This window comes from Corythoichthys intestinalis, chromosome 1 (assembly GCF_030265065.1).
Source record: "Corythoichthys intestinalis isolate RoL2023-P3 chromosome 1, ASM3026506v1, whole genome shotgun sequence".
Taxonomy (NCBI): domain Eukaryota; kingdom Metazoa; phylum Chordata; class Actinopteri; order Syngnathiformes; family Syngnathidae; genus Corythoichthys; species Corythoichthys intestinalis.
Genome location: NC_080395.1, coordinates 22,194,648 through 22,212,646, shown reverse-complemented (window position 1 = coordinate 22,212,646; position 17,999 = coordinate 22,194,648). Strand labels below are relative to the sequence as shown.

At 39.5% G+C, this 17,999-nt stretch overlaps 1 protein-coding gene across 5 annotated transcripts in view; it reads right to left on the bottom strand.

The window, feature by feature from the left end:
• Nucleotides 1-17,999, bottom strand: part of LOC130912849 (multiple C2 and transmembrane domain-containing protein 2-like) — a 78,566-nt gene that overhangs the window by 54,807 nt on the left and 5,760 nt on the right. For all 5 annotated transcript variants that reach the window (XM_057830935.1, XM_057830942.1, XM_057830949.1 and 2 more), the window contains exon 2: nt 3,407-3,950. In XM_057830935.1, coding sequence (XP_057686918.1) covers nt 3,407-3,950 — 544 coding nt within the window. The remainder of the gene's footprint in view (nt 1-3,406; nt 3,951-17,999) is intronic.

The following is a 17,999-nucleotide window of genomic DNA, read 5'->3' as shown; positions in this document are numbered from 1 at the left end:
TTCATTTTTCGTATTCCTTATCCGATTACTCGATTATTCGAACTAATGCTTCACTGATTAATCGACTACTAAAATAATCGATCTCTGCAGCCCTACTTTGTTCCATACAATCTTTTTATTATTATTATTGCAATTATTGCTACTATCATTACTATTATTATTGTTATAAGGATCCTCACTGACACCATTACTTAATTGATGGAAGTAAATGTCAAATAACATGGAGTTTTTTTTTTTTTTTTTTACACGGAGTAAAAAAAAAAATCTAAAATTCATTAACATTGACAGAGTCTTGAAAAGACAATCTTGTCTGGTAGGTCTTAAATTACTCATTCGTTTTAATTGCTTTGCATTGCATGAAATTGTCTTGAGATTTTTCCCCCGAATAATTACTGATATATTTTTTTACATTGTCTGTTAAAAATTGTCTCAAAATTGGCATCAAACCATTACTGGGCAAGTTACTTTTTTTTTGGTCATTAAAAAAAAATACTAGAGCTGTCCCAACTAGTTGACGTCATCGATGACGTAAATGCGTGGCCGAGCACAACATCCCATCGACGGTTAATGAAGGGTTAAAAAAAATATATACGTGGAAAATTGAGAATGGCGGGCGCTCGGTATGCAAGCGGGGAAGACGGCACAAAGCCAAAGAGCGCACCAGAGTGGCCAAACACTTATTTCAACGAAACAAAGGAGGGTACACTTATGTGTCCTGTCTCTTCAATGCCAAGCTTGCATACCAGGATGCACGTCGGCCGTAAATGAACACCTAAAGCGCTGACACTCTGTTGTAATTTTGGAAGACGACAGGAGAGAACAAGCTGGCAGATCGTAAGTCCATCTAACTAACTAATGACATTTTTTATTGAAGTTGCAAGGCCTATCACGATATGCAATAAGTCCATTTATCACACTGTAAACAAAAATGAGGGGGATATTTGTTTGCATTCCACTCTTTTGCACTAGTTAATGCTATCGGCATTTGACCTCATTGTTTATTTATGATTTATTATTGTTATTTATGTGTTTATTTGTACTTTAATAAAGAATTTAAGTGTTCCAATTTTTTGGGTGAATTAATAAGTTTCAACCAAAACTTAATTGCTAGATTAGGTTAAAAAAAATAGATTAGTCGACTAATCGTTAAAAGAAGTCTGCTGACTAATCGGGAGAAAAAAAGTTCTTATGACGGTTTTCAAAAGCTTTATTGGTTGATTTTCTCAAGTTAAAGCGCCACACAGAAATTAATAAATTTAATTGTGTAAGCAGGATCTGTTTATTATTCTTATTATTTAATTACCGGTGTTTTAGCTCATTTTAATTTATTTTATTTAAATGGGCAATTATTTATTTTATTATGTGTTTATATTTTACAAATGTGATGTAGTATTCATTCATATTGTATATTTTATGTTGTATAACTTTAGTTCCTATGTGAATATTAGTTCCTACTTGTTTTGTTGTGGTAGGAGGGTTTTGTATAGAACATGGGGCCGTGTTGGTTATAGTAGCAACTGTGCCCCGATCTACCACTCAAGAGATCTGATGGACTCAAAAAGTGGGTTACGATTGCATATTAGTTTGAAAGTCGACTGGATCCACCGTATTTTTACACAAGTGACTTCCGGTCTGCCCGATCCTAGCTACCGGTAGTAGTATTGACACAAGAGGGTCGCGTCTTGCGTCAAATAATAAATTCTGCCGTTCTTTTCGAGTATGTCGCGTTGAGCCACTTCTGGGACGCGTCTAAGACGCAGCCGCACTGCGACTGGTGTGCATTGGCTGATTGACTTTAACGCCCGCGTTTCACTGTGTTCTCGCGGCGGCCACGTTGTCGCGCCGTTGACGTTTCTGGGTTATACTGTCCTACCATGTTGGTCCTCATTATAGTAGAGAAGACGGAGTAAATATAATCTACACAAAGAAACTGTAACCCGATCGACTCACAGCCTTGAAAAGTAAGGGTTACATTACGTCAGAAACTCGTTCGGTACGCCTCCGTTCCGAACCGAGCACCACGTAGCGAAACGGTTCAATACAAATACATGTACCGTTACACCCTTAATATACCGGTATATATAATTAAAATTAGTGATGCACGATAATACATTTTTTAACCGATATCGATAACCAATAATTTCCTGCCCCTTCCACCCGATAACGTCACGCCGATAATTCTATTCAAAAATGTATGTAAAATTTTAAAGTATACAAAGATCAAATTTTACTGTGCAAAAATTTAATTTAGTGCTATTTTTTTCCACATCAAATGTGAACAAGTAGTAAATTCTAACATCTAAACATGGACAATGACATTGTGTAATGGCACGCTTTTGGCAACAATTACTTAGAGAGTAAACACCCAAGTTTCACAAAAATGCCTTTAAAAGTAAGCCATTCCTAACATATATCACATTACTACACTGCAAAAACACCTCCTTAAAACTAGCAGAATTGGACAAAACTGTTGATTGCGCACATTTGGAGGCTAAATCAAGTATATAATTATCGGATTGCATTATCGGTTGAATTTTGTTTTATCTGGATTATCTGTGTGACGTCATAATTGCCATTATCGGCCGATAATTATCGGTGACCGATATTATCGTGCATCTCTAATTAAAATGATAATATATATTTTTTTTTAATTATAAATTAATAAACGTGAATAAAAATTGAAATAAATAAACACAGATAAACACTCTGGCTGTTGCCCAAAAAAATCACTCATTTTTTTGGTTTGTTTTTTAATGTCATTGTATTTCCCTCATTGCCTACGATTGACAAAAAGAAATCTTTCAATGCCATGTCAAAATGAATTGGAAGTCTTGCGCTGTCAAAGGCAGCCTATGAGTTTCATGAATGCTCTGTAAATCTAAATGGTCCTAAAAAGTCGAAAATTTTACTTGATGAACCACGGTATAAGAATAAAGCATGAAGTCGATGCACATGCTTTGCTTGTGCAGAACCCACAAAATGATGCGGCTGTCAGGATCGGGCCCCAAAGCCTTAATTTGACACCTGTGCTGTAGGCAGTGCGCGTTCAACGCAGCCTGCTTTGAGTAAAGCAGAGTTCTCAACTAAACCTCCAGCCTGGCAACATGTGCAAAAAGAGAAACACACCTGTAAAGGAATGCTGACTATCAAAGTTGCTGGATGGGATATTTCACACCCATTTCTGGGGAAAATGTTATACTGGAATTTTAACATTTGAAAGTATATCCCATTTTAGACTTGATTGCATTGTAAAAAGAAAATCTGGTGTTCCCGGACACGTCCTAGGCAAACACACCTGACACCTGTCATATGACCGTCTCTGTACAATAATGTAAAAACATGAATCAGTGAGTTTTCAGTGAATAACTGAGGATGATCATGAATTTTTTTTCATCTGAAAACGTACCTGCGAGCCGTCGTCCCCACCAGCATTGGCATCCGAGCTGTAAACGGTCATGACCTCAGGTAGGCCCAGTTCATCAGCCTCCATTCCGCCGCCGCCTCCTCCTCGGGCCGAGTGTCGTCGCCACTCCATGGAGCAGTCTTCCATGTACGTGCTGTTGAACGACTCCTGTGATGACGTCCAGTCGGGGCAGTCTGCAGGCACGCAAAGTGTGTGCTCACTCCCTGTGGCGACACCTGCTCCTCCCCCTAAGCCACCTTGTCGGGCAGGATGGGCCAGTGGTGTGCTAGGGCTGCTATTGCAAGGATTCAGACTCTTGCGGAGGTAAACGGAGGAGGAAGCTTTGTGATAGACATCCTGTTTGAGGTCCCGCATGTCGGGCACCGAGGAGCTGAGTCGGTGGTCGACGACGGTCGCTTCTAGACGGGACGCGGCGGAGCTCTTTTTGTCAAGGCCCTTTTTGTCCCGTCGCAGCTTTTGGCGCAAGTGCTGCAGCATGCTGGGATTCTTGGAGTCCTGATTTCTTTTAGTGTGTGCTAACAGACATCTACATAAAAAATAAAATAAAATAAAAAGTCATTAAGCAATCCTTCAGTGTACATTTTGTGTCATATTTGCATTTCCTAGTGTCATTCTTCACATACAACTTAGAGCAAATTCAATTTTTTTCCTACTGTAAGAAAGGAGTGTAGCCAGGTTGACGTTTATCATTTATGTAGTTTGTGATTTCACTTTTACTGTATGAGTCAAACTGCTTCGCAAATAAGCAGATTTTTCAGATAAATGGCTTCAACTTCTCTTGGGAGAAATTCCTAAGCATTTTGGAGCCAGGATTTTACAGTCTTCAAGCTCATTGTGCGCATTTCCTGGTTCTCCGACAGTGGGCTGCCAAGCAAATACAGTATATAAATACAGGGTGACCTAAAAGCAGGAACTTTTTAACAATCCGATAAAACAAGAGTGATGGAAGAAATTATAATTTATAAGAATTTAAACATTAAAACATGCCATTTAAGAAACAATGATGGAATTGAATTATTTTTAAATTACTTTCATTAAATGGCATCCTCCTGTACGAATGCATTCTTGCAATCTGCTATTGAGATGCCTCATTGATTTCTTATCTGAGCTGGGATACAGTGAATTTCATCAGTATCTCTGCATGTTTCAACAGGCCAAATTTCAGACTTTATAAGACTTTTAAAAAGACCGTAGTGAATAGGGATGTCCCGATCGCATATTTTTGCACCTGAGTCCCAGTCATCTGAGATTTTGAGAATCTGCCGATACAGAGTCCTGATCCGATACCAAAAAAACAATTGTTCCCTTTTTTTGGGGGGGGGCTGTGTTCAATGTATTTATTCAGATTTAGCCATAGACTTCATAATTGTATTGATGGGCCACATCCATCAGCCACTCTGCAACGCCTTCAAGTAGGAGGCTGTCCTAAAGTCCGCTTCAGTTATTCGCAGTCGGTCACAGTTAGTCAACACATGCAGCGATCCAACACCCGATTTAGAATAGAGTAGAAAAGCCATTTATTGTCATTATACAGTGGTACAATGAAATTGTGGAGCATCTCCCTTTACTGCGCAGTACAAGTAAAAATCAAAACATTGATTCAACATTGAAGTATTGAAAACTAGTTACGTTAGTAAACAGCCGCCATCTTAAAGCAGGAGACTTCCCTAGTAGGCTGTTGTGAACCTTCCAAGCGAACCTAATTAACTTTTTATCTAAAATACCCCTAAATCGGCAAAATCTTGACTTGAATCTATCTTCAAAACAGTTTTAAAACTTTCACATGTCGAAAGTAGACAGAAGGGAAATTATGGAATAACCGGAGCTATTTTAACAACTTTTAACAGTTGATTCGCAAAATTAAATGATTTGAATGTAGTTTAAAGCTGCTGATACAGAATGGGGACTAGCGTATTTTATTTACTGTTTTAAAATGTTAACTTGGTACTGAAATAGTCGTTAATTTAAACCTGAGAGGCTTTTTATACAATTTTTTGTAACTAATGCACGAAACATTAAAAGCATCTAATAGCGGTATAGGGGGGTTTGTGGGATTTTCCACTGAGGTTGTTTGTGTGTTTTGCTTTTTTAAGACGGTTACTGACTGACTATGCCATTTCTGTTTGACATTTATAATGTTTTGTGTTTGTCACTGAATAAACAGGTCAGTTTCTTGTAACCAACCGTTGTGTGTTATTCAAACTCACCTAATTCAGCTGGCTAGTTGTTATCAAGAGTACTAAAACCTTTTTCAACATGAGTCTGACAACTAAGTAAGGAGGCTAAATAACTTTAAACTTTAACACATGCTCAGATAGGCCGGTATCGGTATCGGCCAGTATCGGTATCGGATCGGAAGTGCAAAACAATATCGGTATCGGATCGGAAGTGCAAAAACCTGGATCGGGACATCCATAATTGTCAATGCAAAATGCAACACATCTTATGTTGTCACAGATGATTAAGGTTCTTAAATTACCTATCTGGAGCATGACCCACTTTGAATAGTTGCCAATACATACTTCAGTTCGCGCACGGGAAGAAGAAACCAGAACAATGACTTTACTCAACAGCGTTTACACAACAACAAGTAACCAGTAACATGACACAGCAAACAACTGAGTGTGAATTGGGGTGGGAAAATTTATAAATGTAATAATCAAGACTTTAATAGTCAATAAAATGTTCACTGCATTTATTATTCAATGATAATCAATGAATAAATTACAGTATTTAGTACTATTAATGAACAAAACAACATTTATTGCATGCTGCTGATTATTGTTATTATTACTAAAGAATTAACAATATATCAATCAACCAATTATTTAATGAGATTTTTTTTTTAAATTGTAAACTACTTTATTTGAACATGAACTATTTTTGGCTTTCCCCCCCCTAATTTTTTCTAAACAAATTCCTGCGATTGCCTGGGAACCATTTCAGGGTGTACCTGTTGGATCCAAACACAGACGTGGAGGTTTGTGGTATTTATTATTACAAAACGAGAACTAAGGGAGTGGGGCAGAACACGTGAGAAAAATACAAACAAAAATGGCACGAACCGAGAGAGAACCAAGGGGAAGGCAACAATGGCCAGAAAAGGAAAAAAACCAAATAATAGCAGTCTGACAAAAAGTACCATCACAACAACAATGTCATAACAAAGAATACAACCATAAGTAGGCAATAGATCTCGAGATGACGCACACAGCGGTAAGTAAGAAAGCAACTCAATAGTTCGCGACTTGCAGATGGTGACAGGCGTCCTTAAATATTGATCATTCCTAATGCCCCACAGGTGTGTTGCATGGACCTGCCCATCCGGCTCAATCAGGTGCTGAATGGAAAAAAAAGGAACTGAGGACGCACACAAATGTGACATTACACCGCCTCCTACCATAGTTAGTTGGAATAGGCTCCAGCACCCCTGTGACAATTTTGAGCATCGGCGGTATGGAAGATGAATGCATGAATACAGTAAATAATAATATATATATATATGGCGGAAAACACTCTGGTAACTTGAAGTTCCGCTCTGAGACCCCCAATTTGCAAATTTCAAATCTGTCCTATATGCATGTGTGATACATCATTGGAAAGCTTAAAATCTACAGTGGGGCAAATAAGTATTTAGTCAGCCACTAATTGTGCAAGTACTCCCACTTGAAAATATTAGAGAGGCCTGTAATTGTCAACATGGGTAAACCTCAACCATGAGAGACAGAATGTGGGGGGGGAAATTACATTGTTTGATTTTTAAAGAATTTATTTGCAAATCATGGTGGAAAATAAGTATTTGGTCAATACCAGAAGTTCATCTCAATACTTTGTTATGTACCCTTTGTTGGCAATAACGGAGGCCAAACATTTTCTGTAACTCCTCACAAGCTTTTTACACACTGTTGCTGGTATTGTGGCCCATTCCTCCATGCAGATGTACTCTAGAGCAGTCATGTTTTGGGGCTGTCGTTGGGCAACAGGGACTTTCAACTCCCTCTACAGAATTTCTATGGGGTTCGGATCTGGAGACTGGCTAGGCCCCTCCAGGACCTTGAAATGTTTCTTACGAAGCCACTCCTTTGTTGCCCTGGCTGTGTGTTTGGGATCATTGTCATGCTGAAAGACCCAGCCACGTCTCATCTTCAATGCCCTTGCTGATGGAAGGAGATTTTAACTCAAAATCTCTCAATACATGGCCCCATTCATTCTTTCCTTTACACAGATCAGTCGTCCTGGTCCCTTTGCAGAAAAACAGCCCCAAAGCATGATGTTTCCACCCCCATGGTTCATAGTGGGTATGGTGCAATTCAATATTCTTTCCCCTCCAAACACGAGAGCCTGTGTTTCTACCCAAAAGTTCTATTTTGGTTTTCCTCTGACCATAACACATTCTCCCAGTCCTCTTCCGGATCATCCAAATGCTCTCTAGCGAACCGCAGACGGGCCTGGACGTGTACTGGCTTCAGCAGGGGGAGACGTCTGGCAGTGGAGGATTTGAGTCCCTGGCGCGCATTGTGTAAAAAAAAAGCAATGTAAAAAAATATATATATTTTTTAGCATTTTATAGCATTTAAGATAGCAGACTTTTGCTATGTAAGTTAGCCAATTGTTGTTTTGTTGTACATACAGTGGGGAGAAAAAGTATTTGATACACTGCCAATGGGTTTTCCCATTGGCAGTGTATCAAATACTTGTTCGCCCCACTGTAGATCCTCATTTTTTTTAATACCGTTTGAGGCTCAGCTCAGGTATTTTAATTTTTTATGTTCCTTATCCGATTACTCGATTATGCGAACTAACTAGTTCATCGATTAATCGACTACTAAAATAATTGATAGCTGCAGCCCTAACAGCATGTATAGAATACATTGCTTTACTGGACATATTTTGTTACCCCCCCCCCCCCCAACCACAAAAGAAATCTTTGAAGCAAATATTCAAAGATACCAGGCCACTTAAAAATGTACTGTAACTCCTCAATGAGCTATACAAAATGCCTCTCAGCCATACTTTGCAGAGTCATACAACAAAACCTGCCTTGAGCAAAAAGAGTAAAGCGCTTGCGTCACAGATTCACAGCCCGACCCAAATATGCGGATTAGGCTCAAAGAGAAACAACGTTTTTTTTTGGAGTAAAGGAAAAAAAAAAGATCAACTAGGCATTTACCAAGCTTACAGTAGATGTTTCATGGTCAGAACAACAAAAAGCAACACGTTAGCGTAGTAATACGGAATGTCAAGGATGGAAAAATGTGGTTTTGCAGTCCCTGCTACAAAACCTTGACAGTGTTATAAAACACAGCTTGAAGACATCCAATTCGTCAGGATTATTTATTTTTAAATATTGTTTTTACAGATTCTATCGAGGAACAGGGGCAACGTGACGCCCGTGGCAACCATACGGAAGGGGCAAGTTCTGAAAATGACATAGACATGCGAATTCAAGCTTGCTTACTAAATTGTTAATATTATGTGTTTTGTCAAAAGGGCTATTTTTCAAACTGGAGAAAAAGTTTCATTCATAAATGAAACTGCTATTATTAGAGATGTCCCGATCCGATATTTGGATCGGATCGGACGCCGATATGGGCAAAAAAATGTGCATCGGTATCGGATCGGCCGACACGGAAAAATTCCGATCCAGACTTCCGATCCAGTTTTTTTGAAAGTCCGGGAGAAGGTCCGGGTTTTCCAGCGCACCGATTTACATAATCCATTCCAGTTTTTGCTTCGGTTTCCCTAAAATACGGTCCGCATTTTACGGCACACCTTCAACACACTACATTACCGTCTCCCAATTTACCGAGAGACTTTATCGGTAAAAATGTCAGCTGTGTGGGATCATTTCACCTTAAAGGACGACAAAGACGAAGAGGCAGAGTGCAACATATGCCACAATGAAGTCAATCGTGGTGGTAAAGCTGTAAGACGTTTTAATACAACCAACCTAATCAAGCATTTAGCGAAATACCACCACAAACAATATGAGGAGTATGTTAAGAAAACCGAAGACAAAAAGAAAGGTCCTACGCAACTAACACTGGCAGAAACTTTTGCTATGCGTGACAAACTGGCACTCGACAGTCCCAAAGCCCAGGGAATAACAAGAGTCATTGCCGAAGAATTCATTCTGGATGACGAGCCATTATCTCTCGTAAGTAAAGACGCACCATCCAACATTTAGAACCACGGTACAACATGCCCAGCCGTCATTACATCCTTCAGCGATTCGGCCGTGGAAGATTTGAGAACGATTCACAAACATCCAAATTCCGATTATTGAAGTATGTCAAGTAAAGTGGAACTAATACACAGCGCGGTCTTCGGGATGACATGAGAAACGGACCGCATTGCGTCCCGAGAGTAAACCTCATGCTTGTCATAGACCCGGGTAATGCCAATGCTCGACTCACGGCTTCAGCTCAACTCATGCCGCTGGATAAAAAACACAAGAATACCTGACTGCTGCTGACAGCTGCTACAAACTACGTCAACATCGTTTTACTGTAGATAATAGATATCATATGTATATAGAACTAGATGCGGGATGACACACTCGACGGCGCTAGCAACATTGAAGTAATGGAAAACTACATGCGTTAGTAAACAGCCGCCGTCTTAAAGCAAGAGACTTCCCTCGTATGCTGTTGTGAACCTTCCAAGCAAACCTAATTAACTTTTTATCTAAAATACTCCTAAATCGGCAAAATCTTGAGTTGAATCTATCATCAAAACAGTTTTAAAACTTTCACATGTCGAAAGTAGACAGAAGGGAAATTATGGAATAACGGGAGCAATTTTAACAACTTTAACAGTTGATTCGCATAATTAAATGAATTGAATGTATTTTAAAGCTGCTGATACAGAATGGGGACATGAGGATTTTATTTACTGTTGTGACGGCCCTGGCCGTTTAATAGTTAATTTTCTGAGATTCTTCCAGTCAGCTGATCGTCGCCTCCACCAGCTGGCTGCTTCCCCTCCCACTGTGACGACAGCTGATCGACGCAGGACGGACCGACGACGTCACCGCCGCTGATTGGCCACGGCAAAAGGCGCCAAGCTTCTTAAACCTGCCGCTGTCAACGCTCTAGGAGGTCGCATTTGACAGCATTCTGCCGCAGTCCTCCTCGCCAGCTATTTGCTCGCCATTCACGCTCGTTTGCATTTGATCGCTAATCTGATACACTCCCGCTTTTTTGGTGAGATCTTTTGTGTTTATTCGTTATTGGATCGTTTTTGTTCACCACTGTAAATAAGAGCACTGAAGCAAGCAAGGGTAAGTCCCCATTTCTGTTCAACCCGTTTTCTCCTGTTTTGTATAGAGTAGGAAGTTAGGTTAGAAGCTGTCTTTTCTTTGTTCCTTTTACATGATCAGGGTTTAGTTAGCGGGTGGGGTTTAAGTGTAGTTCCTTTTGTTTGTTGTTTTGGCCTGGGCTTACCCTGAAGTCACGCTTTGTCAGCATTCTGTACATATTATTTGCAAGTTTGATTGTTGTGTAAATAAATTTGTGTCCACTCGTACATTTGTGTGGCTTGTTTTATGTTACGCCCTTCGTGAGCCGTCCTTGGCACGTAACAACTGTTTTAAAATATTAACTTGATACTGAAATAGTCGTTTATTTAAACCTGAGAGGCTTTTTATACAATTATTGTAACTAATGCACAAAACATTAAAGCATCTAATAGCTTGGGTGGTTTGTGGGATTTTCCACTGAGGTTGTTTGTGTGTTTTGCTTTTTTAAGACAGTTTGCAATAAGTTTGCAATATTATTTGCATGTTTTACTGACTATGCCATTTCTGTTTGTTATTTATAATGTTTTGTGTTTGTCACTGAATAAACAGGTCAGTTTCTTGTTACCAACCGTTGTTATTCAAACTCACCTAATTCAGCTGGGTAGTTGTTATCAAGAGTACTAAAACCATTTTCAACACGAGTCTGACAACTAAGTAAGGAGGCTAAATAACTTTAAACTTTAACACATGCTCAGATAGGCCGGTATCGGTATCGGCCAGTATCGGTATCGGATCGGAAGTGCAAAAACCTGGATCAGGACATCCCTCTTTATTATTATTATTTAGAAATGTACTGGGTGCTGGAGCTAACGCCAGCATGTAACCATAGGCAAGAAGCAGGGTACACCCTGAACTGGTTAAACAAATATATAACAGTGACCGTTTTAAAGTAAAAAATGTTTCTGAATGATGAATCGACTTTAAATAGTTTGTCAATCAATCTGATAATTAGAGTTGGGCATCGTTTGAAATTTAACGACTCCTGTTCCGGTTCCATATTAAGATTCTGATTCCGAACGATTCTCGATTCCAATTCTTTTAAGAGGCAGGGTAAAAAAAATGTATAGTTTAAAAATGTATTAGTTTATAATATTAATGTCTTAACTTCTTGATTTTTAAAAAAAATTAAATAAATTTAAAATGTATTATTATTTTATTATTATTATTTATTATTAATACAATTAAATATGAAATTTATGAATTATATGAACTTCTCACATGGCTGTTTTTAACTTGTATACACATTAGAGCTGTCAAACGATTAAAATTTTGAATCGAGTTAATCACAGCTTAAAAATTAATTAATCGTAATTAATTGCAATTCAAACCATCTCTAAAATATGCCATATTTTTCTGTAAATTATTGTTGGAATGGAAAGATAAGACACAAAACGGATATATACTGTACATTCAACATACTGTACATAAGTACAGTACAGGTATTTGTTTATAATAACAATAAATCCACAAGATGGCATTCACATTATTAACATTTTTTCTGTCAAAGGGATCCACGTTCCACCGATAGAAAGACTTGTAGTTCTTAAAAGATAAATGTTAGTAAAAGTTATAGTAATGTAATATTAAAACCCCTTTTAATGTTTTCGTTTGAATAAAATTTGTAAAATTTTCAATCAAAAAATAAACTAGTAGCTCGTATAAGTTGACGTCGCCGAGTGGTGTTGTCACATGGGCTCCCTACCATTTTTCCACAGTGTCTTTAACTACGTAAGGTAGTGATTGAAATACACCACAAGGTGTCAATGGCAAGTTTTAAATTACTTAGAAATCTAGCCAATGAGTGTGTTTTATCCCTCGACTAACGCCGTAGCTCCCAGTTTTTTTTTTTAGACTGAGTCTATTGTGATTCATGTTCATTTGAGTGCTGGCTTCACAACGTGCGAGACCTCTGATAGTTTGTATACTGTGACTAAATATTGCCATCCAGTGTATTTGTTCGGCTAAACGAAATGTTTGAATAGAGTTTGACCAAACTCTAATAAGTAAGTTTTATGCATATTTTGCATAGCTATTTTGATTGGGAATGCCAGTTCTTTACATTGTTGTTCAACTGTGTGAGAATAGGGCCTCATTAATACAGATTGAAGCCCTTTTCTTTTTGTGAACATTACTTTTTTTTTTTGAGAGATAGGAATATTATTTTTGTTGTGCTTTCACTAAATGATACTTATGTTTGCTGTGAAGGAGTTGCCAATAAACCAATAAACGCCTGTGTCCACTCGCCTTTCTTTGCCTTTTAGCTCTCAATGTACAAAAAAACAGCGTCATTATAATCTGTTTGAGGCAATGCATGAGTGGGTCATTCCGCGCATGCGTTAAATGTGTCAAATATTTTAACGTGATTAATTTAAAAAAATTAATTACCACCCGTTAATGGGATACATTTGACAGCACTAATATAAATATCAGTCTTTGAACTTGAATGTGATGAAGTTTCTTTCCACAGGAGTCCACTTTCGCAAAGATGTTTATTTTTCAAAAGCTCACGGCGAAAACATTTACCGGTACTCAGATTTTTTTGTCATACATGTACCTTAGCTGGGAGCTACGACGAAGCATTAGCATAAATCCTTCTATTGATTATAATTTGGTGTAGATGAGGCAAAATAATGTTTCATTATTTGTAAAACAGATTCTGTTGTTTTTACAGACACATGCAATGTTTGTGTTGTGACAATACCAGTTAGGCCAGTGAATGGCGCTGTAGGAGTGTACGTATAATGCGGAGAAGAAGAGATGAGAGCGTCTGGCAAGGATGCTATGTGATGTGATGCTATGTTTTCACTGCTACGAGTTCATTAAAAAAGTAATCGAATGCTTCCTATGGCTGCTTCTTTCTAAATAAGCAACACCACACATTCCAAAACAATGATCCTTTTAATGCGTTTGATTTTAACGGAGGTGTCTACTGCTTTAAGAAAGCGGCTGTTTACTAACGCCAGCGAGTCTGTCATTTTGCATCTAGTTCTCTTTACATGAGTAACGCCGCCGAATTGGTCATTTCGCATGTAGTTCTATATGCAGTACATGTGATATTGACCATAGCCCAACGTAAACCGTATTGGCCCGAATATAAGACGGCCCTGATTATAAGACGACCCTCTCTTTTTCAAGACTCAAGTTTGGGGAAAAAAAGACTTTTTGAACACCAAATTAATTTTTATACAGAAAGTACTTACAGTACATCCAAAACAAATGATAACACAATATATTTGAGAGAAAAAGCATGTTATTTTGCCTCATTCAAATCTTAATATCTGAACATTTAAATATGTAAACTAAAATGCAATCACATTCGGAAATGAATGGCTTCTAGTTTTTGAAATGTAAATAAACCAATCTATTGTGATGAAACAACAAAATTGCAATAACTGCATTAACTATCAAAGTGAAGTCTAACTGTAACTGTAGTCTTGAAACAAATCTGAATAAGGAAAAACATTGCAATAAAATAATGCAAACTGGTTAAACTTGAGAGTAGCTGAGATCTGTCATGACAGAACATCGCTTCAATGATATCTGGCGCCATCTAGCGTCGTAAATGGGCATAATGTCTAGACCGCGAATATAAGACGACCCCCACTTTTTCAGTCTTATTTCAATGTAAAAAACACTGTTTTATATTTGGGCCAATACGGTGATCCGATTTATTCTTGTACAATTCCATCCATCATCTACTGCTTAATCCAGGGTTGGGTCGCTGGGACAGCAGAAGACAGACGTAATGTATTGTTTTACTTACCTGGTTCTGACGGCGCAGTGTGAAATACGTAGCACTCAGCTAGCTATGCACTTGGCACTTAATTCCATGAAGCCGGTCATGCAGATGGTATTGGTATGAGTAGAGTAGAGTAGAGTAGAGTAGAGTAGAGTAGAGTAGAGTAGAGTAGAGTAGAGTAGAGTAGAGTAGAGTAGAGTAGAGTAGAGTAGAGTAGAGTAGAGCAGAGTACAGTACAGTACAGTACAGTACAGTACAGTACAGTACAGTATATAATCAAGTTTAATCAGGGGTGAAAGTGGCTAGAATTTCTTGCCGGAACGGGGGTGGGGGGTGGGGGGGTTGGGGGAGTGGACCCTCCTAAAACCACCGAAATGCTAAAACTGCTTTTGGCACAGTTACAAATATAACACACAATAAAACAACAGGTTTCACAGTGGTTTGCACGCTCCCCTCACAGTTCTGAGATCAACAAGTGTTCAATCACGGGCTCCAACCTTCCAGTGTGGAGTTTGTATGTTCTCACCCCGCCTGCGTTGGTTTTCTCCTGGTGTGCGTGAAAGCAGGGCTAAACTAAACAGGAAACAGGGCAAGCCGGAAATAGCTAAATTAAACTGAAAACATAACGAAATTATACGTTCGGTTCGGGCCTGGGTTCTCGCTAACTTTTTTAAATAAATATATATTTATATATGTATACTAAAACGATGTATGAATGCTAACTAAGGAATACTTGTTATCAAATAAATAATTTGGAAAAAAGAGAGAGCGCTGTACGGTCATTGCAGAGCCAGAGCGTGCCATGCGCCCTCTTTTTAATATTCACCTCTGCAAGACGGCAAAAACCGCGTCTCTTTATTTATATTTAGCCAACTTTTCCAGCGTTATTTCGTTGTGTAAATGTATTCATAATGATCATAAAAATATGAAGACTATTTCAACATTAAGAAAAGTTACGTTTTTCCTCTGCCAACTGAGAATTCGTTACAAAAGACAGGCGTTTATGCATAGGCATTGTCACCAAATGTGATCACACAAAATGCAACCAGTCCGTTTTTCCAAGCAGCAAGCAGTGCTTTGTCCATCTCTCACTGGCGCATCCCTTCCCTCTCCTTCTCCTCCTGAGTCCTCACAAATAATACATAGAATGTTGAGGTTTTTATCGGGCTCGGGCCTACAAATAAAATATAACATTTGTTTTTTTTCCGGGCTCAGGCCTACAACTAAAACATAACATTTTGGGGGGGGTTTCGGCCTCGGGCCTGCAAATCCGGTTAATTGAATGTGCTCGGGCCCGGTCGGGCTACAATACCCGCGGACCCGGGTCGGGTCGGGCTGGATTTTTCAGCCCCGATCTTATGTCTTGATGACCTTAAATTGGTTGCAGTTACATGTCGGGAACGCTCCCTCCGGAACAAAACACGACACGATTTGACCAACATTGTGACAACCAATGCTGACCAAAAATGACGTAATGTCCAGGTTATAAAATTGTGCCAGCAGCCCTCCACGCACAGAGAGCGCCAGTAGGCAACACGGGACAAGTCCATGAAAGCGTCCAACCTGCTTCATTCTCGAGACATCTTTTCTTTTCATGTGAAAGCAATGACGAGAGTAAATCCCGCGTCACCTGACAAACCCCTAAACCCTGGATATATGTGTGAAAAGGGCTACAGGCAACGCGACTTGTCAGATCGAGATGTTGGGAAGAACTATGTAGAATAAATGAATAATAAAAATCTGTGAAAACGGACCAAGCTAAACAAGCTCTTTATTAGGCTTGTTGTTAACACTTGTGGATGTAAATCTGACGTTAGTAGATTGTTCTTATTGGTGATGCGTGTGTGGCAGCGTGGCAGGTTTTTTTTTTTTTTTTTTAAATGGGTTTTGACAGTTGCCGTCATATTTTCGGGATCAAAGCACCGTATGCCGGATCGGCGTTCCGCCATCGTATTTCTTGGCGGAACGCCGATCCGGTGCGTTCCGGCTCACTTTCACCCCTGAGTTTAATCAAGTTACAATGCACAAACACGCGCTTCTTTTGGCTTCAGCGGTCAGGGCATCAAAATAATGGAATCGAAATTTTAAAATTCCAACGGTTCCGGGAGAACCGGAGTCTTAGAACCGGGTCCCTTCGATGCTCGATGCCCAACCCTACTGATAATAGGCTAGTTGCTTCATCGCGGCAGATTTGCCTGCAACACACAATGTCACTTCCAGTACTTAGGGCAAAAAGCAAATGTTTTGAAATTTGAATAACTCTGGTGCCATCATTCAAGATTGCATTTGACTTTCAGATGCTTATGTCACAAGCACGCACACAACGGCACACACTCGCCTGAAGATGACCATGCAACTTCCTGTTCCCTCACATAAATCAGTCAAGATGGAAGTGATCGCACTTTGCTTTAGTCTTATCACACACATATAGAGAGATGTGATTTTAACCCGATTTTATCGCCTTTGCTTCTTTTTCTCCTTGTCAGTCAGCAGAGGGCCAGCTAAACTAGTAGATCGTGTCAGAACACGACCACTGGTTGCTTTCGCTGTGCTCGTCAGACAAAGTATGCATCAGGAAGTAAGCTGTCGTCAAGTTTAAATAACGCTTCTGCACAAATGACACGACTTGTTTCAAATGTGCTCAGCGTCCATCCAAAAGAACTTCAGCTTCCCCGTATTTCCCCCATTTCGCAACCTTTTGAAAATGTTTAGTGGTGGTTCACATTAAAAAAGCAAGAAGCAGCCTCTGACCTTACAATGTCCTTTATGAGAATAATTGTTCTTCGACTTGAGCCCTGTAAAAGAGGAGTGATGCTTTTCTTGCCAGAAGTCACCCACTATGTTATAGAATAACGGGAGCAACTTTAACAACTGTAATGGTTGATTCACAACTAAAGATACACGATAATATCGGTCACCGATAATTATCGGCCGATAATGGCAATTATGACGTCACACAGATAATCCAGATAATAAAAAAATTCAACCGATAATGCAAGCCGATGATTATATACTTGATTTTGCCTCCAAATGTGCGCAACCAAAGAATTCAGCACACCGCCTCCTCAACCCATCCCCTCTCTGAAGCCCCTGAGGGAGGAGGGGTTGAGGAGGCGGAGTTACAAGACAAGAAGTAGTTGAATATTATGGCGGCTGTTACTAAAAAAAAAGACGCTCTCGCCATCTGCGAAACATGTACCGTATAAGTTCCACGAGGCAGAAAGAACGCGTCCTCATTCAAAACCACTAACCCAGCAGCCATTTAAAAATGCATCATAAAGAATTTTGGAACAAATACGAGGCTGCTGCTAGCAGGAATGCTAAAGCTATTGTAAACACTAAGTTAAACTACAGGGCTTGTGACGATACAGAGTCGGGCTGTTTGGGAATGCAGTCCAAGGCGGGTGGTAAATTCGCATCTAAGGCTAAACACCGGCACTACTGGAGACCGATATTCGGCAAGTAGCCGTCTTCCGACGGAGCCCGCCGCTCTGGCCAGTCCGGCAGGCCGCCGCCTCGCCATAGGCGGGGCGGGC